Source organism: Oryctolagus cuniculus, chromosome 6 (assembly GCF_051225735.1).
Source record: "Oryctolagus cuniculus isolate XC-2025 breed Fujian yellow rabbit chromosome 6, ASM5122573v1, whole genome shotgun sequence".
Taxonomy (NCBI): Eukaryota; Metazoa; Chordata; class Mammalia; order Lagomorpha; family Leporidae; genus Oryctolagus; species Oryctolagus cuniculus.
The window spans coordinates 156186656-156210236 of NC_142872.1; the positions used below are offsets into that span (position 1 = coordinate 156186656).

The 23581-nt window shown below is 43.1% G+C and overlaps 1 protein-coding gene across 9 annotated transcripts in view; it reads right to left on the minus strand.

Moving 5' to 3' along the window:
- Positions 1–23581, minus strand: part of ASAP1 (ArfGAP with SH3 domain, ankyrin repeat and PH domain 1) — a 379170-nt gene that overhangs the window by 72696 nt on the left and 282893 nt on the right. For all 9 annotated transcript variants that reach the window (XM_051844826.3, XM_051844821.3, XM_089335707.1 and 6 more), the window contains 2 exons: positions 21231–21331; positions 11409–11478 (listed from right to left, as the gene is read on the minus strand). In XM_051844826.3, coding sequence (XP_051700786.1) covers positions 11409–11478; positions 21231–21331 — 171 coding nt within the window. The remainder of the gene's footprint in view (positions 1–11408; positions 11479–21230; positions 21332–23581) is intronic.

A 23581-nucleotide genomic window follows, 5' to 3' on the forward strand; every position in this document is an offset into this window, starting at 1 on the left:
AGGATGCAGAAATTAAATTATTTCCTCCCATCATCGTTCTGAATTGCTCTGCTTCACACACAGAAAGTGAACATCATTAATCACTTGGGAAATGAGCCTAGTCCAGCCACGCTGAGGCTGATGAAAGAGGTAAAAACAAAACAATAAAGCTCTCTTTGCCTCCTATGCTAGTGCTTGGAAACCGATTGCTCAAATCATTAGGGTCATTTAAAAATTTTCATTCTGTAAATATTTATTTTGACACCTATCACGCCCTAGAGGGACATATGTATCTGCCATGCAATCAGTAACGGCAATAAACTCCTGGCAGGCAATCAGGTAAGTAGGAACACTTCCCACTGCTTGGAGATCTTATCTCCAAAGGTCAGTGCATTAAAACTACCTGCTTTTAGAAGGTATTTTGGATGATTTGGGGGCCAGATAACAGCTTTTCTTGATCGAACACTTTAACTACTATGTACTTGATATATACTCTATTATTTAACCCCTTCCCCCCTTTTAAAAAAGATTTATTTGAAAGCAGGGTTACAGAGAGAGAGAGAGAGGGAAAGACAGGTCTTCCATCCATTGGCTCACTCCCCAATTGGCTGCAATGGCTGCAGATGGGTTTGTCTGAAGCCAGGAGCTTCTCTGGGGTCTCCCAGGTGGGTGCAGGGACCCCAGCACTTGGACCATCATTCGCTGCTTTTTCAGGCACATTAGAAGGATCTGAAGTGGAGCAGCTGGGACTTGAACCAGCACCCATATGGGTTCCTCATGCTGCAGGTAGCGGCTTAACCCACTGCGCCATAACATGGGCCCCCATCCCCTTGATCTTTCTATGTGGTCTTTCCATATGCGCTAACACCTGGCTTCAGGTGTTTAATTCTTAAAGTAACTCTAGATATTGTTACACGGACGAGGAAATCAAGGGTCAGGAAGGTGAAGAAAACTAGCCTGTGTTTTACAGAAAGTAAAAGGTGAAGCTGAGACCCGAGCAAGTCTCTGCCCACTTACTAAGTCATTCCCCAGCCAAGGCAGCCCTTGGAGAACTTGCAACTTCCCCATTTTTCTCTGTCTGGTTCTTCCTGCCTGTAAGCAGCCATTTTCCTCATTTTCCCTCCAGGTCACCTACTCTTTCTGCTGAAGAATCCCACCCATTCTCAACAGGTCCCACACTTCAGAATAACTACTCCTGTGGCCACAACCCAAGCTTCCCTATCCCTGAAATGATCCTGGGACAGCTGTGGAGAAAGCAACCGATTATCAAAATCAAAGTGGAGGAATCCATCCTAGAGTGTGGCTGACTATGAATGTGCGGAAAGCTCCTAGCCATTTTAACCATGGGAACAACTTCCAGTAGGCAGTGTGTGTCTGTGTAAGGAAGAAATATTTGAAAATGGAGATTTACAGCACAAAGGAACCTGACGTCTCACAGCGTAACACAGTGCTGTAATGTAAACAGAAAAAGGATGAGCTATCAGGACTCGGGCTGAGAAGTGGGACTTAGGGTATGTTACTGCATCTGCCTAATGGGCTGGAAATTCATCCCTTTAGGCCTCTCCACAAGCAATTATAGAGTGCCCAAGATCTGCAGAATACAGAGTTTAAAGCTAGTGCAGCCAGCATTTTCTTTTTCTTTTTTTAAAGACAGAGTTAGAGAAGGTGGTAGAGCAGAGAGAGCGAGAGGGTCTTCCATCCACTGGTTCACTTCCCAAATGACCGCAATGGCTAGAGTTGAGCTCATCTGAAGCTAGGAATGAGGAGCTTCTTCCGGGTTTTCCATGAGGGTGCAGGGGCCCAAGCACCCGGGCCATCTTCCACTGCTTTCCTAGGCCATAGCAGAGAGCTGGATAGGAAATGGAGCAGCTGGGACTCGAACTGGTGCCCATATGGGATGCAGGCACTGCAGGCCGGGGCTCCAATCCACCACATCACAGTGCTGGCCCCACAGCAAGCATTTTTAAACTCATATTTCTAGTAGTCACTTTAATCTGTGCCTGCTGTGTCCAGTAAGAGTTTATAAACCAAATGACTCCTGAAGCAGAATACTTGTACAAAATGCATTAACAAGCTAAAACAGCTAAGCTATGGTGCCTTTTTTTTTTTAATTTTTTTTATTTTTTTGACAGGCAGAGTATACAGTGAGAGAGAGAGAGAGACAGAGAGAAAGGTCTTCCTTTGCCATTGGTTCACCCTCCAATGGCCACCGTGGCTGGCGCGCTGCGGCCGGTGCACCACTCTGATCCAATGGCAGGAGTCAGGTATTATCCTGGTCTCCCATGGGGTGCAGGGCCCAAAGACTTGGGCCATCCTCCACTGCACTCCCGGGCCACAGTAGAGAGCTGGCCTGGAAGAGGGGCAACCGGGACAGAATCCGGCGCCCTGACCGGGACTAGAACCCGGTGTGCCGGCGCCGCAAGGCGGAGGATTAGCCTAGTGAGCCGCGGTGCCGGCCGCTATGGTTTATTTCTTAAAATGTACTTTCAGAACATTTTATCAACAAGATGTGTAATGAGTGGCTGAGACAAAAATGTGTAACAGGCTTGTCTCCTCACATGCAATGGGCACCTTCTTGCACGTGCACATCATTCACTAGTGCAGGCACGGTGCTAAGTGTCTTACTATATTGTTTGATTCTCATGACCATCCTAAAATGAAGTGCCACTATTACTGCCCCTTATCTGACAGATCAGGAAACCATGAAAAGGCTCTAAGTAACTTTGTCCTAAGATGACAGCTAACAATAGTAGAGCACTAGGTGAAGGTAACATGTTTTTTTTTAACAACTCCTAATTTGAGGCCGGAGTTGTGGCATAGCGGGTAAAGCTGCCATCTGCAGAGCTGGCATCCCATATGAGTGCTGGCTCGAGTCCCGGCTGCTCCAATTTGATTCAGCTTTCTGCTGTGGCCTGGGAATGCAGCAGAAGATGGCCCAAGTTCTTGGGCTCCTGCACCCGCGTGGGAGACTTGGAGGAAGCTCCAAGATTTTGGTTTCAGACTGGGGCAGCTCCAAGCTGTTGCAGCCATCTGGGGAGTGAACCAGCAGATAGAAGACCTATCTTTCTCTGTCTCTGCCTCTCAAATAAATAAATAACATCTTAAAAAAAAAAAAAAAAACTCAATTTCTTGTACCGGGGAGGGTGGGTGTAAAGTAGCATGAAAACTGATTCCAGACTGTGGGTCTATTGTTTTATACCCTCACATTTGTAAAACTGTTGTAGGCAGGATAAAATTGATCAGGTTTGGGAGCTGGAAGACCACACCTTCACCATGCCCGTGTGTGACTCCTGCCCCTACTTGGCCACACCTGTGTGCCCACTGGCCAATCAGGTTAATTAACCACTCCCCTATGGAAGTGGATTGAAGGCCTGGGACACGGTGGGCCTGGCCCTTTTTTGGCTTTCTGGACTTCTGCCTCTTTCACCGTTGCGCCTCCAGGGTGTGTGGAATGGAAATTTGGGAAGGTTCATAATACACCCTAATTGCTCCAACTCTGCATTTGCAACAAGGCAGAAGCCTACAAAGATATTCCACAGGGACACTAACTTTTAGCAACAGTGCTACCTATTTCCTATTTCCAAATAACATTATCTGTATTGGAATATATGCATTTTTCCTATAGGTGAACATGACCATGAGGAAGGGACCTGGACCTGCAGCTGCAGTTTGAACTTGATTCATGAAAGTAAGGAAAAAAAAAAAAAAAGGATGCGTGGGGAGGGTCCTCATCACATGCTCAGAAGGGCCTTTCCCTTTTCTACCACAGCATCCTGCTCACTTCTTTTATAGCACTTACCCTTTGTTTACAGCAAGCTCAGGGGGACAGGAGCCACCTATTCATCATTGTTTCTGGCCCATCTACCCAGTGCCTGAGAAAACCAAGCCTCCAAAGGCTTGAGTAATTTAACCGAGGTCCAACAGCTTGCTAGGGATTTGAGTCCAGGTCTTACTGGCTCCCCAAGTTTGTCCTTTTAACCATTTACAGTGCTGCTTTCTAATCTGCTGGAGGAAAGGAAAATATTCTCTTTTCACAGTGACAATGGGGACAAACAGGTGGAATGGGAGAGGCCAGAATAATCTCAGGATGCCCAACACATGGCAAGGAAGGGAGCAGTCAGTTTTGCAGGTCTCGTTGTGCTTCCTGAATGCACTTTCACAATTCATCCTTTAAAGCCTTGTCAACTGAATGTTACTGTCAGGGCTCTGGATAGGAAAACAAAACTCCTTGGGAAATGCCCGCAGACCCAGAGAGCCTCAGTACAGGGACAGACACATCAAATTCGCTCTCTAGTGAATTTCCCTAGAAGGGAACAAGAGCTGCTGTTAACCGACAGGCAGAAGAAATTAAATTTCTAGGAAAGAATATCCAAAAGTAGCTGTGTAAAAGCAAGTTGAGGAGTAAGGAGACAGCAATACAAATGAATTCCCATAAACCAGTTTGAAACAGAGGGAACAGCACGTTAGGGAAGAAGATAAATAGTAATAATAATAAAAGTTGACAGTTATTAAGCACTAATTCCTTCCCACATCCTGTTCTAATTAATTATAATCAATGAGCTCATTTAATCTTTACAACCACCTATGAATTAACAGCCCCATTTCACTTCAATAGTGAAGTCCTCACCAGGGATTCAGTATCAGAGTTGGAATTCATATCCAGGGAGTCTGGCTCCAAGGTTCTAGAGACTGCAATCCCACTGAGAGGGTAATATGGGGGAACTTGAAACGGTTTGCAAAAAAAGGAAATTAAAAGAATAAGTTTATTTTGGTATCTCCAAAATGTGGGGGGCAGGCATTTGATGCAATGGTTAGGATGCCACTTTGGAAGTCTGCATCCCATACTGGAATGCCTGGGTTTGAGTTGTGGCTCTGCTTCTGATTCCAGCTTCTTGCTAATGCACCCTAGAAGGCAGTAGTGCTGAATCAATTAGTTGAGTCCTGGCACCCATGTAGAAGGCCCAGATTCAATTCTGGGCTCCTGCCTTCAGCCTGGTGCAGCCTTGGCTATTGCAGATATTTAGGAAGTGACCCAGTAGATGGAAGACCTCTCTGTGTCTCTCTCTGCTTTTCAGCTAAATAATAATAATACAAAAAAGTAAAAAAAAAAAAAAATAAGAGGCCAGTTTGTGAAACCCACATCTGTGAGTGGGCTTCAAAACATTCTGGAAAATTATGAAAAAACTACGCATGGAGGATTAACTATTAAGTACCCTTATAGTCTAGATTCGGCAAGGCTTTAAATGCTTCATTTTATTTAATCCTCACAATGCTAAAAGATGGGTCCTATTATTACTCTATTTTACAAATGAAGAGTCCGAAGTAAGCAGTTTAATAAAAGGCACAGGCAGGAAGAACATACAGTTGGTTACAGGTGGGCCCACTCAAACATTACTTTGTCTAGCCCAGTTGGATTCCCAACCTTGCTGAATAAAACTCTTCTTGATGGACCTTTGTGTGAAATTGAAAGTGACTATAAATTCAATGACTGTTACGATGTTAATCATAAGAGCACCTGCAGGTTATTTAAAAAATCTAAGATTTTTACGGGGTCTCTGGGTTCAAGTAAAGTTCCTAGAATTCTTTTTGTATTTTCATGACCAGTACTTCCTCCTTCCCCACTTCCCAGACTGATGGATTCAAAGACAAAGTAAAACAGTTTAATTCCAAAGGACAATGATTTCACCCAACAACAATTTGGCATTCATGGAAAGGCCTAGGATATAGCATAAACAGTATAGATTTGGGGTTTGAAAATTGGTCCAGCTGGTTACCAACTGCATGGCTTTTGTATGGATTTGAACTTTGAACCTTTTATAAAATAGTTTCATTCAAAAAGTATTCACTTACCATGTTCCTAAGGTTGTAATTATGAAGTATATGAAGTTTGTAACTGTAAAGCTGTATAGTTCTGCATACATTCCTACATATTTCCTTGTAAGGGTACAGTTTAAAAACTTGCCAGAGGACCCCAAGGCCCCTTAAGCTGGGTAGTAAAAATACCATCTTAAGTGTTAAAGTGATCATATGGATAGGATTAAGTATCTGGTAATAATAACGGATAGAATTAAAAAGGAGTAAATGCTCCAACACAGGAGGCAGTCCACACAATAGACTCATAGAATGACAATCACTCTAGGTAGCACTCTGACTTCAGAATGAGCCTGAAAGGCATTCTGGTCTGGTTAAAAAGCCCATGAGAACATTTCAGGCATGGAAAGTCAAGACACTGAGGCAAAAAATGTCCTACATATAGGATCTTGGTGGGTGAGACCCCAGCGGAAAGAAGTGGTCATCAGAGGAGGAGGTACTTTTCACTGAAGGAAGGAGAGAACTTCCACCTTGCTTATGGCCCTGTCTAAATACTGACAGTGTTTGTGGATTCAAAAGGCTTCCATAACCTAGGAAGCTCATGTCAAGAGCCTCAGGTGGTCACTGACATCCTACATAAGAGTGTTAATTGTTAAATTAACAACAGGAATCACTGTGCACTAGCTCCCCAAGCAGGACCTCTGTCCTCAAAGAGTTGTATTATAACTATGTTTAAGTGCTTTCAAAAGATTTATCATTTTTGGGTGCTTCTTGAAAGTTAATTAAGGTTCTTAAAAAAAAAAGTGAAATTAACTTCAAGCTTCAATGACTTTAAACAGACCTTGTCTCGACTGCTGAGGCACAGTTTTGGTTTGTTTTTGTGCAAATTGTTCAATTCTTTACTTAGAGTTGGTCTTCTATGTATAAAGTTAATAAAAAATGGATATTAGTGGAGAATGGGACTGGGAATGGGAGAAGGAGGAGGAGGAGGGGTGGGAGTGTGAGTTGGAGGGCAGGTATGGTGGGAAGAATCACTCCTATTAGAATATTCCTAAAGTTGTATTTATGAAATGCATGAACTTTGTATTCCTTAAATAAGAGATTCCTTTGGGGGAAAAAAAATCCAAAAACTAAAAAGTATTCACTGACTACTAACTACATCAGGCAAGTTCAGTATTGGAATGAATTCAAAGATGACCAAGACCCGGTCCCTACTGCCTAAGAACTGCAGTCTTGGGAGAAATGACAACAGTGGTATCCGTCTTTAGAGCGCTCTTGAGGATTAGCACGAGGGCACACCTAAGTGCTCTGTAAGTGGCAGTTATTTGAATAAATGAAACAGGTTCATAAATTCAGGGAGTACGAGTTTTTGGAAGGCTCAGCTTCTTAAACTTTTGAAATTATTTTTTTCAGGACTACTATAATAATGTAAGACTTTGAACTATGTTTCTTATATATTACTTCTTTTATATTTATTTATACAATAATGCTTTTAGAAGAAATGAAAGGAAAGCAAATAAAGGTATAGTAATCTATTTATAATGGTTCAGTGCCTTCACACAAACTTCCCAATACTTGAGTGTTTTTCAGGCTACAATGTTTGCTGTGGGTTTATTAGAATTGGTACTCTGAAATGAAAGCATCTTACTGTACTTATTCTAGATGGTCCACAGCTGGAAGCTGCTGTCATAATAGTATTATTTTAAAGCAAATTCAGAGATTCCCACTGAATTTGATTCTTGCAGGGCTACATTACTTTGCACAGTAAATAAAAAAAAATTATGTTTTTGAATTGAATTCATAGATGAAATCTTTTAGGGGTGGGCAAAAAAATCTCTTGGGGATACACAGAAATGTATTTTTCCCTAGAAAAACTGGGGAGATGAATGGCCCCTGGAGCAGATCATATACTGGTAAATGCCAACCCAACAGACCTCACAGGTTAATTGTCGCTCCCCCTCTTCGCGGAGGAATGACACAGGACCCTGCGCTGTTCTTTTGTCTGCTCGGCCCTCCCCGGGTTTGCTGCTGGTTCTTCCCAGGTTGGCTACCGACCCTTCCACCTCCGTGGAAGGGCGAAGATTCCCCCTGCCACTTTCCCCACTTCCGCAGGGGAGCGGCACACCGCCGGCCGGCTCTCTCGGGGGCTGCTCAGGTGTTCCTTCAGGTGTTCCTGGTGCATGTTGTCTCTCTCCTCCTTTATAGTCCTCTTTCACCAATCCCAACTCTGCTACCCACACGCCAAGTACGCTGCTCTCCTCCAATCAGGAGCAGGATCAGCTCCTGCAGGTCATCACTCAAGTTGGTGAGAGGCAGTTGCGTAGAAGTTGTTACTCCCTTCTCAGCGCCATATTGTGGGAGAGCAGATGCATAGAATAAGTCTTAATTCCAGTAACAGTCTAGTCCGAGTTGCTCCCCACAGTTAATCTGAGGGAACTCCTGTCCTTCCTTTGAATAATTTTGATAAGAACAATTCTTAAAGGTGACACAGTAATTTTCAAAGGCTCCAAGTTTGGGGCCGGCACTGTGGCGTAGTGGGTAAGGCTACCACCTGTGGTGCCGGCATCCCATATGGGCACCAACTCGAGTTCCAGCTGCTCCACTTCTGATCCAGCTCTCTGCTGTGGCCCGGGAAAGCAGTGGAAGATGGCCCAAAGCCTTGGGCCCCTGTACCTACTTGGGAGACCAGGAGGAGGCTCCTGGCTTTGTATCGGTGTAGCTCCAGCCATTGCAGCCATCTGGGAAGTGGACTAGTGGAGGACCTCCCTCCCTCCCTCCCTCTCTCTCTCTCTCTCTCTGCCTTCAAATAAATAAATAAATCTTTTTTTTTTTTTTTTAAAGGCCTCAAGTTTTCTGACAACAATCTTTTTCCCACTTTTTTCAAGGTCACCAAATCCATTTGTTTTCAAAGAAAACTACTGGCCTTTTTTTTTTTTTTCCAGCCTAATTCTAAGTAATAGAGAGTGTTTGCAAAATCAGGAAAACCCTGATAAAACTGTGCCAGACTTTTCTGTGGGAGTACAAGTGGGATTACCACTGATGTAACTGGCAGCAAAAAAGTCTGGCCAACAGCCAACGAAAAGTGGGACACAGCACATGTCAGTGAGAGGGAATCAGAAGTCGGGGAGGGGCCACCTTCCCCTGGGCTGCTCTGGGGGCAGGAAAATTTGGAGCAGAAGGGGCTATCAGCAGATTTCAGTACTGTTGATGACAACCAATGAACCAACAGTAGTAGCAAAAACAACTATTAAATGAATGCGACACAAGATATGTTATCCTATTCAATGCTTATATGGTCTTTTTGACTTTATTACTTTTCTCAAGATCACATAGTAAATGACAAGCCCAGGATTCATTCCCAGATCTGCAGTCAATTCTCTTAGCTATTTTATTTTATTTTTATTTTTATTTTTTTATTTTATTTTATTTTATTTTTTTATTTTTGACAGGCAGAGTGGACAGTGAGAGAGAGAGACAGAGAGAGAAAGGTCTTCCTTTGCCGTTGGTTCACCCTCCAATGGCCGCCACTGCAGCCGGCGCACCGCGCTGATCCGATGGCAGGAGCCAGGATCCAGGTGCTTTTCCTGGTCTCCCATGGGGTGCAGGGCCCAAGCACCTGGGCCATCCTCCACTGCACTCCCTGGCCATAGCAGAGAGCTGGCCTGGAAGAGGGGCAACCGGGACAGAATCCGGTGCCCCAACCGGGACTAGAACCCGGTGTGCCGGCACCGCAAGGTGGAGGATTAGCCTATTGAGCCACAGCGCCGGCCCAATTCTCTTAGCTATTAAAACAACATGACAGATGTGATATTTGTTGTTAATTGGAGGCTTAAGAACACATATAAACATTGGCCTGGCCACAGTCATGTGTTCTGGCATTAAAGAAAAAGGAAGGGGGGGAAATAATTTTTTAATTTTATTTTTAGCAAATTGCCCAAGGTCACATAACTAGCAGGCAGGGCACTGATTCACTTTGTCAACTCTGTGATCTCCCATTACGCTACACTGCACTGCCTTCCACAGCAGATTCTAAGAGCAGCAGGGACACAAGGTCATTATGTAACTTGTTAAAAATGCCTCTCGAGGACTGCCATTGCCAGCATTCTATGGAAAGATTCTCTAGCAGAAGGCAAAGAGTTAGGGGACATATAGTCAAACTCTGGCTAAAACCACACAATCTACATTGTTAAATGGCCAGGAATTTTCACTTAATATATGCAGAAGACTGCGTATGGAATCTAATTATCAAGTACTACCAGGTCAAAATTACTTAGTTTTCTACCCATGTATCCTTTAGGCCTAACCCAGCACATGGTGGAATGGAAGCTTAAAAAAAAAAAAAAACCCTGCTGAATGAATGAATAATTATTAGATAATATCAATGGTAATTATTAACTGACCAAGGTCTGTCAGCAGGATGTGTGATAAACAGGTGGCTGGTCACATGACAGCTAAAAATCTCAGCAGGGCTGAGGGAGACTGCTGAAACCTGCAGAAATACCACAAGGGTTCTGTGAGTTCTGCAAGGGACAGAGGTGATGCAACTGCTCTAGTTCCATGAAGGACAACAAACTTTAAGAGGTGTGCAACACCCTGCCAGGAAGGACTTGAACACGAGTGTGCACAGAGCACCTCTGTGTGAGGGACGGAAGTCAGAAAGATGAACAGGGCCAGATATGAGAACCTGCAGGAGCTTATGGTCTAAGTCAGATGAGGGTTCTGCAGAAAAGAGAAACAGGAGGGCCGCAGAAACTAAGGTCAGCCAGACCTGAGTTTGCACTTCTGACCTGGAACTATAGCTCTTCATCACGGCTGAGTTTCTTCATCTAAGGTGAAGAATGTTGGGAGGATTAAATGGAAACAAATTTTAGGAAGGTAGATGGTACCTCTTTTCCTTCTTAATAGGGAGAAACCTAAACTCGGCTGTAGGTAACAAAACATTGCCAATGTAATAATAAATGCTCATCTTGCCTGTTTACTATCTTGTTTATCACAATTCAAAGACATCAGCTGGCCCAGGATACTGCAATTAAACAATGGGTTTACTCTCAGAGCTGACATCACCAAATTAAACTGCATCCAACTTTGTAGAGACATCTGGTATACATATTTTGTCATTTCCATTCTGCTCAATTCACTTTCCATTATAACCTTTGCATCTCTAAATTGAAAAGAATTGTTAGCTATTTTAAAAAGGTCAAAATAGCAATCATTTGTCTTACTACACACTTCTTTGAACATTTTTGACTGTATTGTTTTCTACATTACATTACATTTTTTGGACAAAACCATCCCCTGTCATCTTTGTAATACAGAAAAATAGGCTTTTTTCAGAACAAGCATCAATAATAATTCCCAAAAGATTATAAAATCAGCCAACCCCTGATTCATTCAGCTTCGGGAGAGTTAAAAAAAAAGTTTCTGATGAGGCCACAGAATGACGCAGGTAATCACAAGACAAAACTCATTGTTTTAGTAAAAGAATATTCTAAACTATCTGACCCAAATCCATACACAAACATACTTGGGCAAACTTTCACTACTGGATTTCATGCTAGCTACATCTCATCACCAGAAAGCATAACAAATCAGCGGAGAAAATTAGCAGACACACTTACTGTAGCATGTGAGATGGTCAGAATCCCATTCTTGACAACACATTTCCTTCTCTGCCACACTTTCCGGATCCTGAGGAGTAAGTCAAACAAACTGGATATAGTATCTGATTTACTCTGGGACAAGCAGTTACAAGTGCGAGGCATAATAATACCTACAAAAACCCACCCCAGCCCAAAGCTATATACAACACAAAATCCTTCCTTTTTTTTTTTTTTTTAAATACCAAGCAGAAGGTAATTCAGATGAGCATGCATGAACAAGGATGCTCACTACAGCACTCTTCCCTTCTTAAAAATTTTATTTAACAAAAATATTACTTATATGTTTGAGAGAGAGATTTTTCCATTCACTGGTCCACTCCCCAAATGCCTGCAATAACCAGAGTTGGGTTCAGTTGATGTCAGGAGCCTCCAATTCCATCCAGGTCTCTACCATGGGTGGCAGAGACCCATGTACTTCAGCCATTATTTGCTCCTCCTAGGATGCACAGTAGTAAGGAGACAGATAGGAAATGGGGGAGCTGGGACTGGAACCAGGCACTCCAACATGGGATGTGGTACCCCAATACTGCTGTACCAAACACCTTCCAAAATTTTTTTTTTTTTAATTTGAGAACCAGAGAGTGGGAAAGACAGAGAAAGACAGACGCAGAGAAGGAGAACTCCCATGCACAGGTTCATTCCCCAGATTTTTGCAATGGCTAGAGCTTGACTGGGGCCAAAATCAGAGTCTGAAACACAATCTAGGTTCTGGTTAGTGATCACTGCTACCTCCCAGGGTCTACATCAGCAGGAAGTCGAGTCAAGTATTGAACTTACATACTCCAAACTGGGACACAGACAACTTAACTGCTAGCCTAAATGTCTGCTCCTACAGCACGGCTTCTGATAGAGAACATGGGAAACAGAAACCAGAGAAATCTAATAGCAGGACAGTGAATGAATGAATTGCAGTTACCAAACAGATAAAATTTTCCTCTCTGGAAAGGGGACCCAGATCTTAGGGAATGTGCTAATAAGTGTTAAACACACTTGTATCTGTGAATCTTTTATAGGAAAGCTGTGTTGATTACTTCTGTAACTAATCTATTTTTTCCCTAAAGAAACCTTTTATGAGTACTAATTTCTAAGTACAACTTTAGGAATACAGTGATTCTTCCTTCTACGATACCTGCCCTCCAACCGCCAATCACACTCCAACTCTTCCTCCCCATTCCCAGTCCTATTCTCCATTAAGATTCATTTTCAATTAATTTTATACATAGAAGACCAATTTTATACTAAGATTAATGATTTCAACAATTTGCACACACACACGCAAAACTATAAAACTGAGAACAAGTTTTACAGTTAATTCTCTTAATACAACTCATTGAGGACAGAAGTCCTGCAAGGGAAGTAACTGCAGTGACTACTGTTGCTAATTCAACAATTAACACTGCTATGTATGGTGTCAGTGATCACCTGAGGCACTTGACATGAGCTGTCAAAGCTATGGAAACCATTTGAATAAATACATTATTCTTTAAAATAAATAAATAAAATTTAGACAAGGTCATAAGCAAAGTGGAAGTTCTCTTCTCCTTTGATGGACATTTCTTTCCACTGGGGTCTCTCTCACAAAGATCCTTCATGTAGGACTTCTTTTTGCCACAGTGTCTTGGCTTTCCTAACTGGGGCGAGGTGAAACCTCATTGAGGTTTTGATTTGCGTTTCATGAAGGGTAGTGATCCTGAGTATTTTTTTCATGTGTCTTTTGGCCATTTGGATTTCGTCTTTTGAAAAATGTCTGTTTAAGTCCTTTGCCCATTTCTTAACTGGGCTGTTCGTTTTGTTGATGTGGAGTTTCTTGATCTCTTTATATATTCTGATTATTAATCCTTTATCAATAATTGCATAGTTTAGAAATAATTTCTCCCATTCTGTCAATTGCCTCTTCACTTTCCTGAGTGTTTCTTTTGCTGTACAGAGACTTTTCAATTTGATGTAATCCCATTTGTTAATTTAATCTCTGACTGCCTATGTCTCTGGGGTCTTTTCCAAGAACTCTTTGTGCCAATATCTTGCAGGGTTTCCCCAAAGTTCTCTAATTAATTTGATGACACTAGGTCATAGATTTAGGTCTTTAATCCATTTTGAATGGATTTTAAAATAAGATCTAAGGTAGGGGTCCTCTTCATATCTCTGCATGTGGAAATCCAGTTTTCCCAGTACCATTTATTGAAGAGACTGTGCTTGCTCTAGGGACTGGCTTTAGCTCCTTGGTCAAATGTAAGTTGGTTGTGGATGTTTGGATTGATTTCTGGTGTTTCTATTCTGTTCCATTGGTCTATTCATTTTTATACCAGTACCAGGCTGTTCTATCCATCTGTTTTGTACCAGAACCCATCTTGAAATCTGGTATTATACCGCCTCCAGGTTTGTTTTTGTTGTATAAGACTGCTTTAGCTATTTGAGGTCTCCTGTGTTTCTATATGACTTTCAGCATCATTTTTTCTAGATCTGAGACACACTGAATCTATAAATTGCTTTCAGAACAATGGACATTTGATGATATTGATTCTTCCAATCCATGAACATGGAAGATTTTTCCAGTGCTTTTTAAATCTTTCTTTAATGTATTTCTTTCTTTAATGTTTTGTAATTCTCATCGTAGAGATCTTTGACATCCTTGGTAAATTTATTCCAAGGTATTTGATTTTTTTTTGGTAGCTATTATGATCTTAGAAGTTCTTTCTCAGTCAGGGCATTGTCTGTGTATACAAAGCCTGTTGATTTTTATGTACTGATTTTATATCCTGCTACTCTACCAAACTCTTTTATGAGTTCCATTAGTCTCTTGATGGAGTCTTTTGGATTCCCTACATACAGAATCATTTTATCTGCAAATAGAGATAGTTTGATTTCCTCTTTCCCAATTTGTATCACTTTGATTTCTTTTTCTTGCATAATGGCTCTGGCTAAAACTTTCAGGACTATACTGAATAACAAGGTTGAGAGGGGCATCCTTATCTGGTTCTGGATCTCAGTGGGAATGCTTCCAACTTTTCCCCAATGCATAGGACACTGGCTGTGGGTTTGTCATAAACTGCCTTGACTGTGTTCAGCAATGCTCCTTTTATACCCAATTCGCTTAAAGTTTTCATCATGAAATGGTGTTGTATTTTATCAAATGCTTTCTCTGCATCTATTGAGATAATCATATGCTTTGCTACTGTGATATACCATACTGATTGCTTCGCGAATGTTGAACCATCCCTACATGCCAGGGATAAATCCCACTTGGTCTGGGTGAATGATCTTTCTGATGTATTGTTGGATTCAATTGGCTAGAATTCTGTTGAGGATTTTTGCATCTATGTTCATCAGGGAAACTGGTCTGTAGTTCTCTTTCTCTGTTGCATCTTTTCTGGGTTTAAGAATAAAGGTGATGCTGGCTTCATGGAAATAGTTTAAGATTGCCTCCCTTTAAATTGTTGTGAATAACTTCATAGGAATTGTAGTTAGTTCCCCTTTAAATGGTAGAATTCAGCAGTGAAGCCATCTGGTCCTGGGCTTTTCTTTGTTGGGAGGGTCTTTATTACTGGTTCAATTTCTGTCTTGGTAATGGGTCGGTTTAGGTTTTCTCTGTCTTCATGGCTCAGTTTAGGTAGGTTGTATGTGTCCAGGAATCTATCCATTTCTTCTAGGTTTCCCAGCAATACCCCTTGTAAAGTAACCAGGGATCCCTGATCATGTGGAGCTGGCCACAGTGACTGTCCAAATCCCAGCCACACCCTGAGTCCTCCCATGCAGCCTCAGTGTTTTCACAGTCCTGGCACACAAGCCTCCCAGTGACAAGCACCCAGCCCCTTTTCTGTTCTCCCCAACACTCAGGAATCTTCACTTGGCTGGATGCTGAGTGGGGATATTTTCTGGCACAGCTGTTACATATGGCCAAAATGGTACCTGCTCTCTTTCAGCTTGTTATAAGATGCCATTGCAAGGTGATTGGGGAGAGAGGAAATGTGTCACCCTTTTGTTTTTTCCCCTCTAGTTTGGCAGGTACACTATCCCCTATAGGCTTCAAGCCAAATTCCCTCTAGGCTCTTCCTGGCTTGGGCTGCTACAATCTAGTCTCACATCATTTGCCCAATGCTGGTTGGTGCAGAGGGTCTCGGCTGCTGGGTCCTGAGTTGTGCGGGTCCTTGCCCACCATGTAGGTCCAGTGTGTCCCTCCAATTTGTGTAGCGTTTCCTCTGCTATTTTCTCCCTAACTCTTCCCTGAAACTGCACTCTTTCCACTTTTTTTAAACTCTAATCAATTTTTTAAAGTAAGGGATCTGCTATGCAAGGAAGAAGGGGAGTGAGGCTGCCTCAAGATAAAGAACTTTTAGGGTCCAGGCATCTGGAATGTGTAATCATCATTTCTGGTAACTCACACACCCCTTTTTTAAGGGTCTTCTAGAGCAAAACACGATGCTGCCAGCATCACTGAAAAGAGAACTGTTCATGATTCACATGGGGAAGTAAATTATGTCTGAATCAGTAGTTGTGACACACACTTTGAAAAATTTGGTTTGATGATGCCAAAGGATGGAAAAGGCCAGAGAACTATTTTCAACTTGAGTTTTTTGGTGACGCTCTAGGGGAAGGCAGAGACTGCACATGGGGTAGATCCACACATGTGCAGGGAGGCAGCGATGTACCTCCCACATCCATCAGGTGAACAGAAATGGGCTGAAAGCAGGAATTCCCTGAGAGGAGGCTTCATGGGCCTTCTGTTGCCACAGAAACAAATGACATCTGAGGAGACCACTGTAATTTCCTAGGAACTGAAAAGAACATAATCTTGTGTTTTTCTTTCCCTTCTTAAATCAGTCCTCTAAGAAAAATGCCAACACAAATTTACACCAACTCTAAAAGCAGACGTCTGTCTTCTAAGACATGTAACTACTAGAAGCAGAGTTTGTTCCAAAGCCTGCTCACGGGAGAAGAAGGCGTCTCACCGAAGGTAAACTGAACACAATGTACTCAAAATGCAGGGGTCCTTTGTAGGTAATTTACAACCACTAACTGACACACTGTCCTCAAACTACAGCTAAATCACAGACTTTCTTCTGTTAGCACTGACCAGAGAAATGTGTGGTTAGAGTTACTTTCTGTCGAAAAGTCACTCCTGCACTTGGTTAATATAACCAGCTCTCTGCAGGTAATCCTGCATCTCATCTTAACTTCACAAAAGCCACTCAGGAGGAAGGAAGTATTCCCTGCATCCACTAAGTCAAAACTAGTGTCATCAACGCTAGCAACTCATTTTAAAATATCAAACCCAACAACCAAAGGATTCAATCTCGGGCAAATCTGTCCCTATACTCGGTATGTTTATTCTATTTTAAAAGTTCTATTGCTCGCAAGTTCTTTCTACACCTATGTATTAAGGAAACATAAGATATAAAGATACCTATATTCTCTTGTATAACAAATGCAGCTAAGAATCCTCCGCCTTGCGGCGCCGGCACACCGGGTTCTAGTCCCTGTTGGGGCGCTGGATTCTGTCCCGGTTGCCCCTCTTCCAGGCCAGCTCTCTGCTGTGGCCAGGGAGTGCAGTGGAGGATGGCCCAAGTGCTTGGGCCCTGCACCCCATGGGAGACCAGGATAAGTACCTGGCTCCTGGCTCCTGCCATCGGATCAGCGCGGTGCGCCGGCCCCGGTGGCCATTGGAGGGTGAACCAACGGTAAAGGAAGACCTTTCTCTCTATGTCTCTCTCTCTCACTGTCCACTCTGCCTGTAAAAAAAAAAAAAAAACAAAAAACAAAAAACAAATGCAGCTAAGGAAAGTAATACAAAAGCTTTCATTTTTTAGGGTAATGGAGATCGTTAATGAGGTGCATCCAGATTGCCAGACGAAAAGGAAACGATCTTAAGATATGTCCTCACAGGCAGAGCAGCTTCACAGGGTTTTTGTGAACACTCTGATAACGTTTACTCTTGAGTCACCTGTCTGTACTGAAAGCTTTATGGATGCTTGAGTCTGTGTGGCTCCTGAATGGACATATTGGGACTCTTGCCATCTGATGTCTGGGCAGTGCCACACAGGTCATTCCAAGTTAGAATCTCAGAATGTCAGAAAAGAAAGTATCCATTAGAAGGTACCAACCTCAATACTGGATCATTTGGGCGTTGGTCCCAGAGCCACCACCACTAGCTATGTGATGCTGCCCATGAACACATGATGTTGCGCATGCACACGTGATGTTGCTCATGTGGGGTCCAAGGGAACTCATGTTCTCTGTCTAAATCATGAAGATCATAATGCCCACCTTCTGGGACTATTTTGAGAAAATATGTGTAAAGCAATTCCTCCTTTGATTCTCAGTAAATGCCTTAGGGGCACAAAGTATTAAACTTATTTTAAAAACTTTTAAATTGTTTATCAAATTCTACAAGTAACCTTTAAGGAATAAGAAGTATTCCAAAATTAGGGTCAGCAAAACAAAAACAAAAACAAATAAAAACCAAAACCCAAACAAAAAAACCCACATACTATGAACAAATTACTGTCTTCATGTCTAAGCACTTCAACTTTTCCCTCCTTCATAGCAAGCAATCACAAGCAATCCTGGATCATTATTGTTTGTTTTTCCTGCCTGTTCAATTATTACAAGAGTGGACTGTCTGATGCCAACTTCAAGATGTGACCGTCTTTCATGATCTCCTAACAGACTGCAGGCAAGGTGAGGGTGAGGACCACACTGCATCTACTGTACCTTCCAGCATCGTAGACTGCCCCAGGCACAAGGGTTTTTCACCAGTGTGTGTGCACTGAGGGCATGAACAACAGAACAAAAGAATGGAGGAGTGGAGGTGAGTTTCTGGAGTGCATACCCAAGGGGTAACAATAGAACTGTGTTTCCTTTTTCATAGGAAGGGGAGATACCTGACGTGAAGTTAGAAGATCAGGTTGGTTCAAGTCTGGGCTCTCGTACTTACTGTCTGTCTGATCTCAGTTAAATTATTTCCTCTCTTTGTAAAAGGTCTCCAATGAGAAGAGAGAGAGGCATCCCGCAGTGTGACAGGTAGAGGGAGGATGGCTCACAAGATGATAATTTCCTTGAATGTATTAGGGTGTGTGAAGTAAACACTTAATGGAAAGACTTTTTGATCTTCCTTCAGCATATAAATGTTAATGGCTTCACTTAGGAACAGATTGTAATATTTTCAAGAAAACTGTTGTGGCTTTAGGTGAGGAGTGTTAGGAAAAAAATGGTTCCATACTTTGCTTCAAAAGACATGTAATAGTACACCACTTCTCACAACAGAACACATTAACTGTCTTTTTGATGGAGGAAGAACAAGCTGTCACATTTAGAAGAAATGCCTGTATCATAGATGACTGGGAAAAGGACCAACATTGGAAGTGAGTTTATGTATACTTGGTCCCATGGTCTTGGTGGTAGGGATTTATTTTCTCCTTTTTCTTTTTAAAAATTTTTTATTTATATTAAAGGCAGAGTTACAGAGAGAGAGAGAGAGAGTGAATCATCCAATGGTTCACTCCCCAAATTGACCACAATGGCCAGGCTTGGGCCAGGCTGGAGCCAGGAGCCAGGAGATTCATCTGGATCTCCCATGTAGATGTAGGGGTCCATGGGATTGCTCATCTTCTACTCCTTTCCCAGGAGCATTAGCAGGAAGCTGGATCAGAAGTGGAGCAACCAGGACTCGAACTAGTGCCCACATGGGATGCCACATTGCAGATGGCAGCTTTACATGCTACATACAGCACTGGCCCCATCATCTCTTACTTCTAGCAGGACTTCATGCTCTGTGATAAACTTGACACTGTGCCAAGTGTTGAGGCGTCTTTTCCTTTATACCCGGTATCAACAGGTCCTGTTGGTCCTACCTTCCTTGGTCACCATCTGACCACTTCTTACGACTTCTACGGCCGCTCCAGGGTCTGCACTATCGCCTCCCGTCTGGGTTTGTGCAACAGTGTCCTGACACTGCTCCTGCCCTTGTGGCCTACACAACCATTTTTAGCATGGCAGCCAGCGAGAGCAAATCTTTCAGAACACCTCAGATTCTGTCACTCATCTGCTCAAAATCCTCCAGTGATTCCCAGTCCCACTCAGTGGCTTCCAAAGCCCCAGTGGCTTGGCTCCCTCTTCCTTCATCTCCTGGGATCTCTTGGCTCACTCCAGCTCTGCTGCACTCCTGGCCACTCCCTCTTTCCCAGGTATCTAGTTTGTTCCTCCCCTTCATTCAGTTCTTTGCTCAAACATCATCTCAGCAAAATCTTCCCTGACCACCTCTATGGTAGCAGGAACCACTCTCAGCATCTTTTCTTGCTTCGCTTCATTTTTGTCCATATCTATCTACCATGTTTTTACTTACTGGTATCTGTTTCCCCTCTTAGAATATAAGCTCTCTAAGGGTAAGGACTTTGGTTCAATGTTATATTCCCAGTGCCTAGAAGAATGAGTCCAAGATATATAGTAGGATTCTCGGAAGGCACTTGCTGAATGCAAACAGAGTTACAAGCAAAACAGTCACAGAAACCTACATTAACTTTCAAGAAATTAAAACTAAAAAATGTGTACATCTTAGATAAAGGTAAGAAGCACGTCCACAATCAGAAAACAAGGATCTTTCATTTAAAAAAGGATGATAGGGCCGGCGCCGCGGCTCACTAGGCTAATCCTCCGCCTAGCGGCGCCGGCACACCGGGTTCTAGTCCCGGTCGGGGCTCCGGATTCTGTCCCGGTTGCCCCTCTTCCAGGCCAGCCCTCTGCTGTGGCCAGGGAGTGCAGTGGAGGACGGCCCAGGTGCTTGGGTCCTGCACCCCATGGGAGACCAGGAAAAGCACCTGGCTCCTGGCTCCTGCCATCGGATCAGCGCGGTGCGCCGGCCGCAGCGCGCCGGCCGCGGCGGCCATTGGAGGGTGAACCAACGGCAAAAAGGAAGACCTTTCTCTCTGTCTCTCTCTCTCTCACTGTCCACTCTGCCTGTCAAAAAATAAAAAAAAAAAAAAAAAAAAAAAAAAAAAAAGGATGATAGAAAACAGGAAAATCAAATTTCTAAGTATACATTTGCTACAAAGCAGAAGTACTCATTCAAGCAACAGAAAGAAGGGTAGGGTGGCAAGGCCAGAGCAGAAAATGGGGCCAGAGGAGGCTGGGGAGGAAGGCCCGGCCGAGATGCTAACTACAACAGTAAACCACTGGAGTCCTATAAACAGGGGAACGGCACTTCTGAGAAGACCACACTGAGTACAAGATAGAGGTGGAACCGGAGAAGGAGAAGAGTGAGTGACACAGCGAGACCATTCAGGAGGCTCCGACACCATCCAGGAGAGATGACAATGGCTCATCTAGAGCAGGGTAGTGGAGACACCAAGAAGTCTGTTATTTTCAAGTTGAAAGAGGAAAGGCTTTAGTTAGACTGATTTAAAAGGAGACAGAGGAGTCCAAGGTGATCCCCAGGTTGAGGTGGGGCATCCCACTCAGAGAAAACCCTCAATGAATAAAAGCAGAGGGACAGGTGGGTATGAGGTGAGCATTTGCCTGCTTCATATGCTACTCAGAACCTACCTTCCTAAACTGAAGGTTACAGACCAGAGGTGCCATTGAGGGGTCACGGAACAATCTTCTACTAAAGACAGCAGCTTAAAACTTAAGAGTTACTAAAAGCAGTGTGCTAAAGGTCTGTAGCTAGTGTCCTAGCAAACTCTGGTGTGCGTTTTCCTATTGAGAGGCTGGAAAAGTTCCCAGGTAAGAACACCCAGTAGGCATGCTAATTACACCTGGGGCCCTGGGGGAGAGGAGGCCCATACGAACCCATCACTCTTCTTCAGTAGGTAGCCCTTCTTCTCACTGCCATACTCCTTGTTTCCCTGGAGCTGGTGCATGCTGTAACCTCCTTGCCGGCTCTGGGAATCCTAGGAAAGAGAACGTGCACGTTTAACAAACACTGAAGATGATTCTCAAATCCTTGTCTCTACTCTGCTACTGAGTCTGCCTACTGGTCTGGATGGAAGAGAATTCTAGAACTCTGAGCTGCCAGGTCCTTGCCTTTATCTTAGAGGAAGAAACAGGGCAGGTAATCAGGAGCAAAAGCCACAAGTCCCAGGTTCAAGTCAGAGCTGGGGCCCGGGGTGTAGGTCCCTTATTGCTAGTTCAGAACCCAGCTCTACTGTGAACTGAATTCAAACAAACACAATGTGCTGTGTGCCATCAAATGACTCACGCCAGTTTACACAGCAGCAGCAGAAGCAAATGCAAGGAGGACTGGTAAACTGAAGTGGACCAAGAACAGAAACACACAGCCTGGACATGCTCTTCCCGTGGGCTGCATCTCTACTCCTTTTTCTGCTGCTTACCACCAGTCAAAGGGGTGACTCCCGAGAGAGGTGCTAACAATTACCATACAGCCCTTGTCTCTTTTTGTTTTTAACTAACTAGTGCTCTTTAAATATAGCTATAACCATATTTTGTATTGAAAAAGATGATTCTAGTCAGTATCAAGTGTATGATGTGGTGACGAAGGTGACAAGGGCAAGATCAACAGCAGAGACACACATAAGCTTGGCTTCATGTCAGCATTCCACTGGCCACTTAACCACCAAAGACTGCACGACTTGAAACAGCCATACATTATGAAAATGTAATAAATAAATGAACAATGCTGAGCTGCAAAAGGAGAACATGAGTGTTCAGACATGTATGTAAGATAATATATTCTCACAAAAAAATAGTGACTTACTCTCCTAGACTTCGATCAGGAAGGGCAAAAGCAACAGAGAAAAAAGGCAGACATGTGAAAATAAGAGTTAATTTCATTGAAAATCTTACCACACATAATTTAAGCAGTTTATATTATACACATAGAAAACATCATTGTGAACAACATTAAAACTAGGCAACACATACCTTTAAAATTGTCATACTGGGTGATGGGACAATAAAATATCAAATTTTACTTCAGGTAATGTTGAGTAGACTCAGAAACACAGCAGAGTGGAAGCAAAGAAGTACACATTTCACCAGGACAAAATGGTTGGCAAACCTCATGCATGAGTGTGCAAGGAATCAACACCTCACTAAAACCCAAAATTAGTTACTCAGAAAATCTAATAAGAGCTGCAAATTATAGGAGTCTTTGTTTTTTGTTTTTTTTTTTCTTAAATAATGAGCACTTGTCATTGCTGATGACATGTTGTGTATGGCATATCCTGAAAGCCAAAGGGCTTCTGTCTGGCATTTAGAATCCTTTTGGGCTGGATAGTGTGTATTCAGAGATGCAAACAATTGAAAGAAAAATCTATAGGACAGCGTACCTTTGTAAGACTATTCTAGGCATGAGAAGTTCTGTGTTCAAATACAAGTCCTGAACACCTCCTAGAAGCCAGGTATTAAGCGACCTGAACAGGACACAAGCCCTGGTATGAGATGGATGTTCACACTCTATCACTGCCCTGTTATCTGGTGCAAGTGAACGAGAGCAAGACACGTTGACTCACATGAAAGACACTATAAACCTAAGTATTTCCTTAGGTGGAGTCATCCCTCTGTCTTCAACAGCCAAGATTCCCTCCAACTTAACCATCTGATTGGACAATTTAAGTCACTGGGATAGGGGTGGAACCTAGACTGGGATCTAGAAATCTCTTGCAAAATTCCCCTGAATGTTTACTTTTAATCAGGGCCCAGAGCCCTAACCTCCACGTAATGTGGCCATGCTTCCTGGATGTAGACAGGACTGAGGGACTGCCCTAAATAACAGGCGGAGGAAGCACAGCCTCTAGGGACAGACCCCAGCAACAACAGTGGGAACGCAGAGGAGCGTGCTCCTAACTCTAACAAAGAAGAAAACAAGATCGAAGATTAGCTCAGTGTGGGGCGCTGAGTGGTGGGACAAAACAAGAGGCAGGGATAAGATATCCGCAGGTTTCTGCTTTAATCAAATGAAATTATAGGAAAACTGTTCAACTACAGATTTAGTCAGGTAACTAGTCAGGAGGTTACAGCACGCACCAGCTCTAGGAACACGGCAGTGAGAAGACGGGCTATGTGCTGAAGAAAAGTGATGGGTTGTATGGGCCCCCTCTCCGCAGGACCCCAGGGTCTAATCTACCTCCTGGATCTATTAGAAACAAAATCTACATCCCCTTGGATATCAACTCTTACTA